General features: G+C 40.5%; 1 protein-coding gene across 11 annotated transcripts in view; it reads left to right on the forward strand.

Annotated features, from left to right (window-relative positions):
- The window catches only part of NCAPD3 (non-SMC condensin II complex subunit D3), an 86,685-nt gene that overhangs the window by 29,665 nt on the left and 40,499 nt on the right, over window positions 1-16,521 (forward strand). For all 11 annotated transcript variants that reach the window (XR_009055532.1, XR_009055531.1, XM_057749667.1 and 8 more), the window contains 7 exons: window positions 2,692-2,765; window positions 3,294-3,428; window positions 4,518-4,738; window positions 11,768-11,959; window positions 12,287-12,384; window positions 12,480-12,595; window positions 15,860-15,967. Coding sequence is in view for 9 of the 11 variants with exons in the window: in XM_057749667.1 (XP_057605650.1) it covers window positions 2,692-2,765; window positions 3,294-3,428; window positions 4,518-4,738; window positions 11,768-11,959; window positions 12,287-12,384; window positions 12,480-12,595; window positions 15,860-15,967 (944 nt within the window). In the remaining 2 variants the exon portion in view is untranslated. The remainder of the gene's footprint in view (window positions 1-2,691; window positions 2,766-3,293; window positions 3,429-4,517; window positions 4,739-11,767; window positions 11,960-12,286; window positions 12,385-12,479; window positions 12,596-15,859; window positions 15,968-16,521) is intronic.

Consider the following 16,521-nt stretch of genomic DNA (forward strand, 5'->3'; position numbering starts at 1 on the left):
TCTTGAGGTGAAAGTTCTTCATATAGTCTGCATCCAAGTTCCTTGGGTTATCTTTTCACTTTCTTGATGGTGTTCTAAGAGTTTTAGAGTTTTAGCTCTTTCATTTCGGTCTTGGTTCAATTTTGAGTTAATTTTTGCTTATGGTGTGAGGTAGGGGTCCAGCTTTCATATGTGAATATCAAATTGACAGAGCAGCTTTTGTTTAAAGGACTGTTTTTTCACCTTTGAATGCTCTTGGTACTCTTGTTAAAAATCAATTGACCAAAGACATGTGGGCTTATTTCTGTACTCCGGGTTCTGTTCTGTTGGTATTTCATTGTCTGTCTTTACCGGTACCACACTGTGTTTTTACTGTTGCTTTATAGTAATTTTGAAATCAGAAAGTGTGGGCTCTGCATCCTTGTTCTTGTTTTTCAAGATTGGTTTGGCTATTCTGTGTCTTTCCACGTGAACCTTAGGTTTGGCTGTTAATGTCTGCAAAACAGCCAGCTTGTAGTTTGATAGGGATTGACCTCTTAATCAATGTAGGGTATATTGCCATCTTAAAAATACTAAGCTTTCCAATCCATGAACAGGGGTGCCTTTCTATATTTAGGTCTCCTTTAATTAGTTTCAATGATGTTTTATAGTTTTCAATGTATAACTCTTGCTCTTTAAACATATTCCTAAGTATTTTATTTTCTTTGATACTATTGTAAATGAAATTGTTTTTTTAATTTCATTTTCAAGTCGTTTATTGCCAGTTTTTACAACTGATTTTTGGTGACCTTGTATCCTGCAGCGTAGCTAAATTTGTTACTAGGCTTAAAAGGTTTTTTGTGTGTGTGATTCCTTAGGATTTTCCACATATCAGATCATGCCATCTGAATGGAGTTGTTTTCTCCAATCTTAATGCCTTTATTTCTTTTTCTTGCCCATTTTCCCCAGCTAGGACCTCTAGTGGTGTGGAAAAGAAGTGGGGAAAGTAGACGTTCTTGTCTTTCTGTTCTTAGAGGGAAAGCTTTTCATCTTTCACCACTGAGTGTGGTGTTAGCTGTGAGTTTTTCAGATGGCGTTTACCCATGTGAGGAAGTTTCCTTCTATTCTGACTTTGTTGAGTGTTTTTGTCATGAACAGGTGTAGGATTTTGCAAATACTTTTTCTGCATATATGGAGATGATCACGTGGCCTTTGTCCTTTGTTCTACAATGGTATCACAGTGAGTGATTTTCCCATGTCCTAAGATAAATCTCAAGCATGGTGTATAGTCTTTTTTGTATCCTGCTAGGTTTAATTTGCTGATATTTTGCTGAGAATTTTATATTTATATTCACAAGGGATTTTGGCCTGTTGTTCTCTTGAGCTGCTTTGTCTGGTTTTTGCTCTGAGCATAGTACTGGCTTCACAGAGGGAAGTGGAAAGTGAAACGAGAGATTGTTTTTTGAAAGAGTTTGTGAAGCGTTGGTATTAATTTTTGTTAATTGGTGTTTTTGTTAACATTTGGTAGACTTCTATGGTAAAGCTGTCTGGTCATGGCCCTTTGTGTGTGGGGGGGGGGAGTGTTTCAGTTACTAGTTCAATCCCTTTATTTGGTATGGTGTATTCAGTCTGTTTCTTCTTGATTCAGTTTCCCTAATTTGTATCTTTGTAGAAATTTCATCTACATTACTTAATTTGTTAGCATAAAATTGTTCGTGTAATGTCAGTAGTAATGTTCCCTGGTTCATTCATGATTTTAGCAATTTGACTATCTTATTTTCTTAGTTTAGGAAAATGTTGTTAATTTTGTTGATGTTTTTCAAGGTACCTACTTTGATTCCACTGATTTTCTTTATTGTCCATATTCTATTTCATTTTTTAATGTTCTTTCTTGTACATCAGCAGTTCTCAAGTGTGCTTTGGGGTCCCTAAGCTTCCTTCAGTGGGTCCTTGAAGTTAATACAGTTTTCATAGTAATATCAAGACATCATTTACCTTCTACACTCTGATTTTTCTCACAAGTGTAGTTGGAGTTTTGCAAGAGGTCTCAGACAGGCAGAAGCAGAGATGAGAATCCAGCTGTCTTTTATTAAGCCAGACATTAAAGAGTTTGCAGAAATGTAAATCAGAGCCAGTCTTTGCACTAAATTTTTTTTGTTTTGGAAAATAGTTATTTTTTAGTTAAAAAGTATACCATTTATAAGTGACATGCCTTGCTATTTTAAAATGAATTACTAAATCTTTTTACAGTTCTCAGTTTAAATTTCTAATTTATTTAAAAGATATAATCCACATTAAAAAAGCTCTTAGGAGTCTTCAGTAATTTCTAATAGTGTAAAGGGACCATTGATGGAAAGGTTTTAAAGCTACTGTTACATGTGGTCTCAGTCTTTAAAAAAATCCTACGGTTTAGACCTTACCACATATAGTAAACAGAATAGAAGATCTAAAGAACTCATTCAGAATTTAAACTTAGCCTGGATTTAAAACTACATTTTCCAGAATTTATGCCCTTTTAAAATTTTACTACACTGCCTTTTGCATTATTGTGAATAGCTAATTATTTGAATTTTCTTCTTTTTCTATGTCATTTCATGCTCTAATTTCTTATGATTTAAAACCAGCTAATTAATCAGTCTTGGATTAGTGCATGTTCTTGGGATTGTGTGGTGAGATGTTCGAGGCTGTGTGGTGTTCTCAGGCTGTAATGACTCCTTGGCATTTCCTCAACAGGAAGGGGTCTCATGACGATGCTGAGGAACAGGGTCAGGGATGAGAAAACCAATGTCAGGAAGTCTGCACTCCAGGTGTGAGTTTTTCTGGACATGCTTTTCATACACTTTCTTTTTAAGCACTAGCAACTTGAAGGTGCAAGAGACAGTTTTAAAAACCCTCTGGCCATATTCGTTACTTTTCACTTAATGTTAGTTCACCTTGTTCCTGTTAAATGTAAATTACATAGATGAACTGAAGGATCCTCTGTTCCTGCTGAGTTGCTGGCTTTTTAGGAATCACAATTTTATATCCTTAATTTCATTTTTAGAATAAGGATTCTTAACCTGGGAACCATGGATAAATTTTGATAGGGTTCATGAAATCCCTGAAATTGTTTCTGAGTACTTGTTTATATAAAATGTATGTCACATTTTCTCCAGAGAGGTCTTAAATTTCATCAGATTCTAAAAGACGGGATGTTACTGGGAGGAGGGATGGATCTGTGACCTTAAAAACGAAAGAATCACAAACTTAAAAGGCAGTGTTTTTGTCTACAGTTTGCCTTTTTGTATTGACATTATAACTAAGTCACCTCTTTATGTTACATGTGCATCTTCTAGGTCTTAGTGAACATTTTGAAACACTGTGACGTCTCAGGTATGAAAGAAGAGCTGTCCATCCTGCAGGACCGGTGTCGGGACCTCGCTGTGTCTGTCCGCAAGCAAGCCTTGCAGTCTCTCACTGAGCTTCTTATGGTGAGACAGCCATCGTATGGCTAATGGGTGGCATTCTACATTACAGATAATTCAGCTTAATGATGGAGCACCTGTTAGAAACTCTCAAGTCCATTGTAGCACTATAGGGTAAAAGAAAGTAATCTTTCCACTACTATGGTAGATTGCATTTCATATTAAATATAATATGACTAATGCTAGAGAATGCTAACAGTTAGTGTTCTCTTGACTTCAACTTAAATCTCACATAGAAATGTGAATTTAAAATTAATTTGGTTAGGCCAGAGGCCTAGATTAAGTTTTGTCCATTAAAACCTATATAGGGGATATTGCCAAAAGAGCAGATCCACTACTCCTATATATAATTTACTTTTGCCAAATAGTTTTTGTTTTTTTTTAAACAGTTATCTATTGTTCTTTTTTTTCTTTGAGCACTTTTATTGAGATACAATTGACGTACAATAAACTGCATATATTAAAGTATACAATTTGATTTTTTTTTCTTATTAGTAGTGTATATATGGTAATCACAATCTCCCAGTTCATCCCACCCCAACCCTCCCCCTGCTTTCCCTACTTGGTGTCCCTATGTTTGTTCTCTACAACTGTGTCTCTATTTCTGCCTTGCAAACCAGTTGATTTGTACATTTTTCTATATTCTGCATATATGTGTTAGTATACGATCCAAATAATTAGTTTTTGAAGAATTTTAAAAGTGTTTTTTCTTTATTTCACGATAGACGGCATTAAGGAATGCATATTTTGACTTTCTATTCTATTTACTATTTACTATTCTAATTACTCCTTGGGATAAATGTTTATTATTTGCTCTTGATCTTGAATTATGAAAAAGTACTGCTTCACTACCAATAATAAGATAATCACTTTATAAGTCTAAAATTTCAGTATGCACTGATTTATAATAATTGGAGTTTGAACTTGGTTTTCACATATATTTGGAATGTTGTTTTTTTTTTCTACTTTATGTTTTATTTGTAACTGTGTGTGCAACTACTTGTAACATATCCTTTGATCACAGCTTCCCCGACTTGTGTTCATACCTGTGATAGCGTAGTCATCTTTATGACCTTCTGACTCTGAACTCCTCAGGCCCAACCTCGGTGTGTCCAGATACAGAAGGCCTGGCTCGGTGGGGTCGTGCCGGCTGTGATGGACGGTGAGAGCACCGTGCAGGAGAAGGCCCTGGAGTGTCTGGACCAGCTCCTGCTGCAGAACATCAGGCATCACGGTCAGTTCCACTGCAGGGATGACAGCCAGGTGCTCGCCTGGACGCTGCTGACACTGCTGAGTGCAGAGAGCCAGGAGCTAGGGTAAGTTCATGTGCAACTTGTTGTCCCTAGGGAAGGGCTTTTGTTATAAATTCCAGTGTTAATCTTGGAAACTCAGCTCTCCAAATTGCTTAATGTATAAAGACTCTGTCTTGTTCTTTTCCCCTTGCCCTAGTTCAAATCTCTTAGCATTTTTGTGGTGACAGTTTTTGTGAAGCTTCCTTTGCTTTTCTCTGAGTGTTTTCCAGCCTAGAATTGATGTCTTAATATGTGGTAGAAAGCAGTAATGGATTTGCTATATTAACATTAACTTTCCACAGTTCTAGATATTATGATAGATGAGTTCCATCCAGTGTATATTAGCTCATGAGAAGCTGTTAGGAGGTTTATTTCATTTCTTTTAACTTTAATATTAAAATATAACATGTATAGAAAAGTGTACAAACTGTAAGATCAATAAATATCAAAAAGGAAGTATAGCTGTGTAACCACCACCCAGGTCCAGAAAGAGAACATTGCTCGGCCTGAGAAATACCCTCGCTCTTCCTTCCAGTCACTCTCCTTCCCTCCTCAAAGGGAACTGTGATTTTAACACCATGTGTGAGTTTTCTCTGCTCTTCATCTTCACGTCAGTGGAATTACATGGTGTGTATTCTGTGTGTGTCTGACTCCTTCCACTCAAAGGAGTACAAGATTCGTTCAAGCTGTTGTATGTAGTATAGCTTGTTAATTTTCACTGCTGTGTACGTGTGTGTGTATGACATTTATGAATAAGCTACAGTTTATCCAGTTGACTGTTGATAGATAAAGGGTCGTTCCCAATTTTTTATTACAAGGCATTATGCTGTTGTGAATATTCCCATGCGTATCTTTGGCACACATTTCTGTTGGGTGTACACCTAGGAGCAGTGCTATTGGGCATGCTTTTATTCATCTCTCATGGTCACTGCCAGACAGTTTTTCAGAGTGGTGGGACCAAGTTACATTTCCTTGCAGCAGTTATGAGAGTTCCATTTGCTCCATATCTTGGCCTGCATTTTGTGTTGTCCGTCTCTTTTTTTTAGCCATTTTGGTCCATTTTGGACCAATATTGATATTTCTTGGTGGTTTTAAGAGCATAGGCTCAGTAGTTGTGGCGCACAGGCTTAGTTGCTCCGTGGCATTCCTGGAGCAGGGATCGAACCCGTGTTCCCTGCATTGGCAGGCGGATTCTCAACCACTGCGCCACCTAGGAAGCCCTCTTGGTGGTTTTAATTTGTACTGCCATTGACTAAATGCGATTGAGCTTCTTTTCATAGGTGGATTAGCATTTAGATAATCACAGTGTGAATTACCTGCCCAGGCAGGTCTTGTTCCTCCCCCTTTTTTTTTTAAGTTAGGCTGTCACACTTTTGCTCGTCCACCGGAAAGTGTTCATTATATATTTATGTATAAGCATTGTTGTATGTATTACAGGTGTCTCTCCCACTTCATGATTTGCCTCTTTACTCTCTTAATGTTTGTCCTTTGATGTGTTCAGTTTGTCAGTGGTTTTCTTTGTAGTTAATATATTTTTAAAGAAATCTTTCGCTACTTCAGGGTTATATAGATATTTTCCCATATAATCTACTAGAAGTTTCGGGTTTTTTTTCTTTCCCCTTTAGAGTTTGGTCTTTAACTTACCTGCAGTTAAGATGCGAAATAGCTTCCTTCATAGGCTCTGTTTTCATTTTAAGATGGGGGAAATATCTGTGCATATTTGAAGTCAGAAGGAAAGGAAACCAGTAGGTAGAAAATATTGAGGACGGTTGAAATGGGTAAAGTTTCTGAAAGAGAATAATATATGAAAGGATACACTTTATAAAGTAGGAGGAGAGAGCTCTAGAAATAAAAGGAAACAAAGAGAACAGGGAGAGAGAAATGCAGAAGAGGACATAATATGAGCACTAGAGCTTTCAGCCTTTCTTTTCTCCATAAAGTGATGCTCAGCGTGTTTGCCCAGCACAGCATGTTCACAGCAGCATGATCCACAACAGCCAAAAGGTGGAAACCACCCAGGTGTCCATCCACTGGTGAAGAGGTAAATAAGATGTGGTCTATACACACAATGAAATATTAGCCTTAAGAAGTCACAAAATTCTGACAGATGCTACAACATGGACGAACCTTGAAAACATGTTAAGTGAAATAAGCCAGACATGAAAGGACAAATATTGCATGGTTCTACTTATGTGAAGTCCCTAGAATAGTTAGACTCTGGGAGGCAGAAAGTATAATGTGCTTCCCAGGGCTGGTGGGGAGGGGCTTAATGCCACTGATCTCAGTACTTTAAAATGGTTAAAAAGATAAGTTTTGTTATGTATATTACCACAATTTAAAAAACAATGTATTTGCCAAAGTTAGAAAGGAGAGGGTGGAATTAGGGGCAACAGTTCTCAAAGTGTGGTGGATTCTTGAGCTTAGACTCTGTCATCTTAAAAACACACACAAACGATGTGACAGCTGTGAGTTCAGTTTTACTTGGGGCTTACTGAGGTCTGTAACCCAGGAGACAGCCTCTCTGTAACTCTGAGGAACTGCTCCAAAGAGGTGGGGGAGATCATTATACCTGTGATTTTGGTGAAAGAGGGTTCGTGCATTCAAGCACACATCTCGATAAAAGGCTGCTGGTCATGAGGAGCAGATGTCTCTGTTAATTGGTTTTAGTGCTTTTCTAGGTATGAGAAGATGCAAGAAATTGGGCTCATAAAATCTTTTCCTGAAAATATCTAACTATCCGAAGGCCTGTTCTGCCAGTTTTCCCAGAGCAGAGAGGGCCTCATTCCTGATCTCTACCCTGAATTCCTTTCACAATTCTAAAATTTCAAGTTATCAAATATCTAGAGAGATTATTTTATTTTTTTTAGAGATTATTTTTAAGTAGACATTCCTAAAACATAATTATTCCTAAAGAGTTCACACAAAAGCTACCTCTTTTACATTTAATTTACTTTCAAAAATATTACATCGTAAATTATTTTTCTTGCTGACAAACTTGCAACAGATATGAGATCTTATTTGACTTCTGTTAAACCTAGGTACACTAAAAGTATTAAATTTAATGTTGATAGCTCTAAAGACATGTCTGTATTAATTAGATCAACAAACTTTAATACCAGGTGTTAATTTAATACTGAGTATTTCCCAATTCACATGAACCTGAAATTCATTCGGGTTAGTTTCTTTTATATTTCTGAAGGCTTATATAAGTGCTTAATTTCCTTTAAGCCAATTAAGTAGAGCTCATTTACAAATTAATTTTGATAATACCATCCACAGGTAAAGACATATATATATATAATGCACATATAGACATATAGACAGACACAACCAGGGATCTCATAGCTTCATTTTAAAACTTAGTCATGAATCAGGTATTACCATATAAGACAACCATGGATGCTCGAATCACTGAATGGCCAGTTTTTATATGTGATCCCTGGATGAGCAAGTCTTTTAACTAACGAGTGTGTTTCCCTCTGGGACCACTGCACAACATGTGGACTCTGTCTCCACCATTCCTGTAAATTTCTCAATTGCCTGAGAAAGCTGTAACTGACTGAGAGGACTCTTGTCCCTTTTCTTCAGAACAGTGCTCTCAAGTAATACCCTCACTTTTATCCTGACAAATTCTGTTAAGGCAGCCAAACTGGAGAAAGGTTTCAGATCAGCCTCCTACCTAACCACTCAGCTCAGACTGCCCAGTGTCTCTTAACTGAGCAAACCCTAGTGTTTTTTAGCCAAGTGCCTGTTTTATACTTCAAAATAAAACTCAGAGTCATCAACCAATACAGCAGGTCTGAGAACCAGGAAAGACTCACCCAAATTCATCTGGACTCTTTGAGGAGGCAGATGGGAGCAAGAGGCCTCTGTTGGTACCGGGCTTTGGTTCTTTGTAGAGTTCAGATGGAGAGAAGTCTGCTCTGGGTCCCTTTGTGGTCACCAAAACTGTCAACAACAACAAAAACACACACACACAATGGGAGAGCTGTGAGTTGTTTTATTTGGGGCTTACTGAGGAATATAGCTTGAGAGACAGCCTCTCAGTAACTCTGTGGAACTGCTTCAAAGAGGTGGGTGGGGGTGGGGTCAGTATATATGTGATTTTGGTGAAAGGGGTACGTGCATTCAAGCATACATCTCGGTAGGAGGTTACTGCGAGTCACGAGGAGCAGATGTCTCAGTGATTTTAGTGCTTTTTTAGGTATGAGAAGATGCAAGAAATTGGGCTCATAAAATCTTCTGAAAATATCTATCTGAAGGGCTGTTCTGCCTTCAGATAGATACTTCTCAGCGCACAGAGGGCCTCATTCCTGATCTCGGCCCTGAACTCCTTTCAAGGGGTGTTGAAGGTCAGGGACTGCAGTGGCCAGTAACCTCATCCTTGTAGAGGCAGATGGCAAGCAGTGATTTTTAGTTGGCAGTCTTCATCATAATATTAGGATGTCACATGCCATTGTTACTCTTCCACAGTACTAGAGTTTCCAGAAGTCACATGATATTGAAACAAATTGAATGGAGAAGCAGATGTAAGAATGCACATGTCTTCTAAGCCAGGCCATAAAAAGATTTACAAAAGTATAAAGCAATGTCACACTCTCACCAAGTTTTTTTGTTTGTCTTGAGAAAGATACAGGGATTTTTTGGAAAAGTGCGTTATTTATGTTAACATGTAATTGGCTTGTTATTTTTAGACAAATTAATAGATAAGTATTTTAGAGTTTCTGTTTTAACTTCTAGTATGGCATATGTTGATAGGTATAACCCATGTGAACAGAAGCTCTTTGAGGCAGTCAGTAATTTTAAGAATTTGAAGGAGCCCTGAGCAGAAAAAGTATGAGAGCCACTGACCAAGGGGATCAACTTTAAAAAATGATTGAGAACAGTAGGACTGGTGGAATAGAGTTCTGTAAACATTTATTAAAAAACTCTGGTGATAATTTCTTTAATAAACAGAAAGTAACTAGAATTCCAGGATCTGTTCAGGACAGGAATCTTCACAGAACAGGTGACCTTCGAGTTCAGACCTTGGCAGTTAACGAGGGGTGGGAGTCACTCTCGTGGAGGATGCAGCCCGTGCAGGGCCACGGGCACGTGCATGGTGTGTGGTGCAGGGACCCCAGGAGCTCATAGTTCAGGAGTTGTCGTGGATCGGCTGTTGTCTGCGACCAGAGTCTGAGGACATAGGCCACTGTTGAATGACTCCAATTCAAGACACGGCGGCCCGGGTCCAGGGACTGCAGAGGAGCAGTCCAGCGGTGGAGGGCTGGGGAGGAGGACCGTTGCCCACAGTCCAGTGGAGAGGGTGTCACAGTGGCCAGGAGGGAGCACACGGAGTGGTCTGGGTTTTTTTACCTTTTTTTCTTTTTTTTAGCTTAGGGTGGCTTCCTGTTTGGTGGTCGTGGGGCCTCTATCATCCCTACAGGTGGAAAGAGTTCAGATTAACCAGGCAGGCCTAATGGTGAGGGTCTCCAGGCAGGAAATAGCAGTATAAAGGCTTAGAGGCCTGCCACTCCAAGAATCCTAACTAGGAGGGCTGCTGGGTGGGGTTGCTGTTGAACAAGGCATGGAAAGCAGAGGTGGGGCAGGTCGGGAGGTGGAGGGAGGGCTGGGAATGGAGTCCCATTTTAAACGTGTGCTTGCGACACTTCTGGTGATGGAGGACATCACCTACAGGTTGTAGATTAGAGAAGATTAAGAACAGACCTCTTCAACATCAGTAGTTGGCGTGATTAGAAGAAAAGGAATTAGTGAAAAGGTGAAACAAGTAGAATGGAGTGCAAGGGAAAGCGTGGTCAGTTCTGTGCAGCACAGGTCACCGAGATGGGCACTGAGGGAGTACCTTGGTTTGATGTTAGGAGAGAGGTCAGCAGTGCTTTCCAGGAAAACCAGGTGGTATTTGCTGAATCACATTCTAACTGGTAGTGATGAGCAGTGCAGCTAAAGGAGGGTCCAGTTGAGAGGCTTTGGGGACAGCTCAGCCCATGTGGAGGTCGTGCGTGGTCAGAGAGGAGCCAGATTTGAGATCTCAAAACTGGAAGTTCAGAGGATGTTTTTTCCTATTCTGTTGGCTCCCTGTAGTAAACTTCACTTAATATTATGTGTGATTCTTGTAGAATAATGTTTAAATATTTGTTGATTGCATGTATCTTGCTTTTGGACAGCAATCAGATATAAATTATGTTAGTCATTTGCAGTAGAACTCTAGATGGGTTTTTAACTAAAAGCTAATTTATTAATAAAACCATTTGTTTATATGCATTTGCTTTTTGTGTGTAGATGTGTTTCTTACAGTTGCCTTCTGCATGCTTCTGAGAATTCTTTTTTTCGTTTAATGAGAGTCTTGCTAATCTGAGTGTGGGGTGTGTGTGTGTTCCTAGCAGTAGAAGAAATTACTTGGGGAAAGGAATGTATTTTTCTTTCCACTTAAATACATAATATTGCATTTGTCTCATGAGTCATATGATGTCATTCAGTGCTGTGGGAAAAAGTAAAATAAAATGGTTTAAAAATAGCAATGACATCACACAAACACCTTAATACATCAGAAGCATTTTTTTGTTTTATTTTAGAAAAGTTTGAAATATGTATTTCTGAGTGATATTGGCAGGTTATAGCAAAATTGAGCTCACTTATTAATATCACCATATTTAAACACTAGGATGTCATTTCTCTCTGGTCCTTCCATTGAAAAAAAGGACAATGTCCACATTTTGTCACTAAAACCCTACAAACTCTGAATGTACCTGTTATTGATAACCTACCCCATATGTTTGTATAGAAATTTTAGAGAGTATCAAATGAATTATGAGATTTTATTCTTTGCTTTAAAAATAAATACTTTATGGAGGGGGGTAAATATACCTTATTCAGTGTAATAATAATTAGAAAGATACCTAGTTTGGTATCAGATGTGCCACTAGCCAGGAACCTCTGTTTGGATATTTTCTGTGCAGAATCCTGGGGCAGAAGTTGATATCCTTCACTGAGATGGGGATCTGAACAGTTTTGTGTATTTACAGTTACAATTCTGCTCTCCCATCTTTTTCCTAGCCGCTATTTAAATAAGGCTTTTCATATCTGGTCCAAGAAAGATAAGTTCTCCTCCACTTTTGTAAACAACGTGCTCTCTCACACTGGCAAGGAGCACTGTGCCCCGGCCTGGATGCTGCTCTCCAAGGTTGCTGGCTCGTCACCCACGCTGGACTACACCCAGATCATGAAGTCCTGGGAGAAAATGAGCAGGTTCGCATGTTTGTAATTCAGCTAGTGCCAGACACGAGAGAGTCTTGGAAAACAAAACTCGTGTCTTGAAGAAGTGGGCTCTTCCATAGCTGTTAGTATATACAGATCTTTTCTTTAAATTCTGGTGTAAAAGCAAAGATGAAAAGTAAGAATCACTTTTAAGCTTTCATTGTCCAAGTACATTACGTGGCATAATGCTTCCCCAACTTGACTCCTAAACCATGCTACCCTACTTTCTCCAGTACTAATCGTTTGGAAGAAAGGTATTTTGTTGGCAGCAATGTTTACTTTGGTTCTGTACTGATATTTCTTCTGCCCCTTCCCCAGGCAGCAAGACCCCAATGCAGACACCTTAGGGCACATCCTCTGTGTTATCGGGCATATTGCAAAGCATCTTCCTCAGAGCACCCGGGACAAGGTGACAGGTGAGTGTCTACTGAAGAATTGTGAAAAGGCTTTGCCTCTCATTTTATATATATTTTTAAGAGTTAAACTTCAAAGGAATTGACTCTCTTTTTAGATGTTATCAAGAGTAAACTAAATGGATTCTGGTGGTCACCAAAGTTGATTAGCCCAGCTGTTGATACTTTGCAAAGACTCTGTAGAGCATCTGTGGAGACACCAGCGGAGGAGCAGGTACACTACAAACTCTCCTGGGTGTATGTCATTTGTCTGTACATAGACATAATGTTCTGCCTTGAAGCTGGGGTGTGTTCTCCATGGAGAACCTGGAAGGGCAGGTGGTCCCCAGCAGTTAGTTCTCCAAAGAAATACCTACGTGACAAGCAATTGACATTCCCCAGGAAGATCTTGGCTGCTGAAGACACACAGCTCCCTTAGGAGGTCACCTCCTTGCTTCTGGATACCAGTGTCTTCTAGGAAGCACGCCTGCCGGGCATCTCTTTCCAAGATTGAATCTGCAAGGTTGTCTTTTAATCATCGTAGCTTCAGTGCTCGCGATAGCCTGGTGGACCCTCCTCCCTTACTTCCTCCCTCACTCTAAGGATGTTTAACCGATTTCCTCCTAGTCGGGGCTTCCCTCCAGACCAGAAGATTTCTAATAAGTCATTGTCCTGTCACCCTAGTATCTCTCGTCCCCAGAGTTCCCAGACGCTCCTGCTGACGTTCCCTGTGGATGCATCATCAGAACCCCAAATGACCATTCTGTTCCAGTTTAGCATCTCTAGTGATAAATTATCTTACTACCGTGTATTCACGGTAGTTTTTATCATGGAATATACTCCTAGACACTGCTAATCATAGTGAAGAATTTTAGGAATGGGGGTTATTAATACTGATTTTAGAACTGAAAAGTTAAATGACTGCTGAAATATATTTAAATTTCCCAAAGTAAAAACATTATTGCTTCATCTGCGCTACCTGCCACCTTCCTATGCATCCTTTTCTTGATAAGTTCCTTTAAAAAACAATATATTGCAACTTTTTTGCTTATGACTTAAAACAGGTTGAAATTTACTTAATTAAAAATGCCCAGCTCTTTCCATGTCTGGTGTTTGCCTGGCATAATAAACCTTTTGGCATTTTTGGGGGAAAGGGATACTTGGTTTATTTGATTTTCTGTTTATCTCTGATCAATAAAGTGTGTGGAAAACTTTTAAATAAGAAACATTACCTAAGTAGGGAGCATATTTGAATAGCAGAAAACAGATAAAAACAAAAAGCTGATTATAAGGAACAGATGCTGTAGGAAAAAATGGGGGTTTCTATGGAGATTGTGAAGGTGCTGTCCCGCAAGTGTCTGAGGGACACTGCTTGTTAGTGCATAACCAGGCCTGCACAGCGGGCCGTGGTTCTTGGGCCAGTGTGGGTCCCCAGCACTGGCCAGAGGAGGGTTTTCACTGCGGGGAGCCAGGGCTATAAGGATTCACTGTCTGCTCACCAGCCACAGTTGTTAGAACAGTAAATTGTGTCATTATTAGTCTGTGGGGAAGGCTGAGTTCTTATCAAACGTAGAAACTGGGACCCAGAAGGGAGTGGAACTCACTGCTGTTAGAAGGGCAGGGTGTTAGCTCTGCCAGCACCACCTCCCTTGGTGGTGGGCAGTGGACTAAGGCCCTGAGACTTCCCAGAATCTTAGGTACTTTACATCCAGGTGACCAGAAGTGTACTTGTGTTTCTTTTCTCTGTAAGTGAACACCCTGTATTTTATGGAGAAAAACAAGTTTCCCAAAGAAGAGACCATCAAGATGTAGCTCAACAGCAGCACATGTGAGAGGCTTGGTCGTTGGGCATCGTTGCTGTTTGCAAGCTTGGTATGAGCTGATAGTGTTCTGAGGCTGTTGTTAAAGAAGTGGGTGCGAGCTTGAACTGTGCGGATAGAAATCGTGTCTGGAACAGAGCTGCTGGTCCTGCTGTCTGTAAGGGTCAAGTCTGATGCCATGTGTTCTGTCATTCTGTCTCAGTGACAATCCTTCAGAGCAATGTGGATGAGACTGGATGGATATATCCAAGGAGAACAGTCAGCAGGGTGACAGAGCAGGCTGGCCAGGAGTGCTGAGGGGCCTGGTGCATTTAGCTGGAGAAGGAAGCTTGTAGGGGGTAGGCTGCCTGCCTGAATATACACATGAACAAAGGACCCAAATGACAGAGAACTGGATTTATTTGGCGTCACAGAGGACTAATTTGGACCAGTGGGTAGAAATTGCAAGGAGACAGATTTTGGCCAACTGAAAAAAAAACGTAGTGAGGTCTGCCTAGAGTGGAGAGACTGACCTCTGGACAAGTTTCTCTGGTTATTGGGAGTGTTCACAGCCACACTGGAGGCATGGCAGGAGCCCCTCTGTGGAGAGAGCCCAGGGCTCGCTGGCTGGCAGCTCACCCAGACTCTGAGGTCTTGCTCTCACTTGTGGCTGGGTGCTGGCCCTGAGGACTCAGGCAGGCTGGGACAGGATGCATGCATTTCAGAAGCTCCTGATTGTGCAGTTTGTTAACATGTTAAGTGCAGTGATTCTGTGAAACGTAATGAAGACAATAGCTTTGACACATTTTGAGCTGTCAGACTACAGACATCTGGATCGTGATGGTGGTTTCCTAGCAGTTTGGCAGACTTGGAGTACCATCTTGTGGTAGAGCTGCTGGGCGCTGCCTGGGGTGATGATTCAGACTGCCCCTTCCTAAGGCGCTTGCAGCGTAGTGGGGGAGACCTGCACATTAACCGGTAATCCCAACATCGTAGGACGATTCCTGAAACAGAAGCACATGTCCACCAATGTGGCGGTCCTGGGGCAGATCTGCTCAGCTCAGCCTGGGTGTTTAAGGGACAGCCTCCCAGGGAAAGTGGCTTCTGGGTTATAGGGTGTGACCAGGCTCCTCGCTCAGCCCGTAAGTGTGATGAGATGTGTGGACTGGAGGTGGGACCCCTTGAGGTCACTTTAATAAGAGACTCTGAAAACTTGTCTGTAAGGAATACGTTTCAGGAGGATAACAACTGTTGTTATTTATTCTATGTCTTTTTAAAATATACTGTTTATTACAGTAGTTAATTCACCATCTACATATGCCAGAAGAATTGCATTGTTTTCCTCTGTTATTGGAGGAGCACTGCTATTACAGATCTCTTATAAATTAGGACACTAAAATCTTCCTAAATAGGTGTCTTTACCTCTTATAGGGCAAACGTAACAATATATAAATGTATGTGTACTATATATAGTGTATTACAGAGAGCATACATAAGTGTTCTTCGTGAATTCCACTTAGCCAGTTCGCAGTGCCAGATTGCTAAAAGGGCAAAGATGCAGAAGCATAATGGCTAGGGTTTTTCATGGCTTATGATTTATACATTTGAAGGCCATAGAGTTTCCTCTGAGCAAGTTGTGTGTTATGGGCAGTCTGATTGCTGTATGGCACCCTTGAGAGATGACCTTTGACTTGCCACAGGAATTCCTGGCGCAGGCATGTGGGGACGTGCTCTCCACCTGCGTGCGCTGCCTCTCCGACATAGTTCTGAAGGAGGACGGGACTGGGAGGATGCACGAAGACCTGGTGGTGAGTAGCTGCTGTTCTTAGTGTCCTTTCCTTCTTGTGTCTGCTGGGCCTGTAGATGGCTATGTGAGGTGTGTTTCCAATACTATTAGCCAGAAAAGGATTTTCCTAGCCTGGGGCTTACTCTTTCTTCAGAAGAATTTTTTTATTGGTGGCCTATTCATTTTTCTCTCACATACTTAGCATCTGGGGGGAAATAATGGTAAATCTTCTCCTAGTTGGGTCCTGTGAGATTCCTGAGCCAACAGGGAAAACACAGTGTGTGTTGTGAGCTCAGAAGTAACAAGGTGAGAGAAGAGTAAAATGGGCATACTCTCTGTGTTCTTTTGGCTTGTTGTTTTTAAAAATTGTCTAATGTGTCTGCCATGCTGTTTGAATATCAAACTATAGAACCACTCCCAGGTATGTCTAAAACAAAATGAGATATTTGAAAGCTGGGGAAGCTGCTGCCCTGGGAGCAGTGAGATTATGTGACATGCACCCTGCTTTAGAAATTGTGTCGTGAAGAGGTGCCTTTGAGCCAGTGAACGCAGGGCTCGTTTTCTGGTTTGACTGGC

The sequence above is a fragment of the Hippopotamus amphibius genome, chromosome 9 (assembly GCF_030028045.1).
Source record: "Hippopotamus amphibius kiboko isolate mHipAmp2 chromosome 9, mHipAmp2.hap2, whole genome shotgun sequence".
NCBI classification, from domain to species: Eukaryota; Metazoa; Chordata; class Mammalia; order Artiodactyla; family Hippopotamidae; genus Hippopotamus; species Hippopotamus amphibius.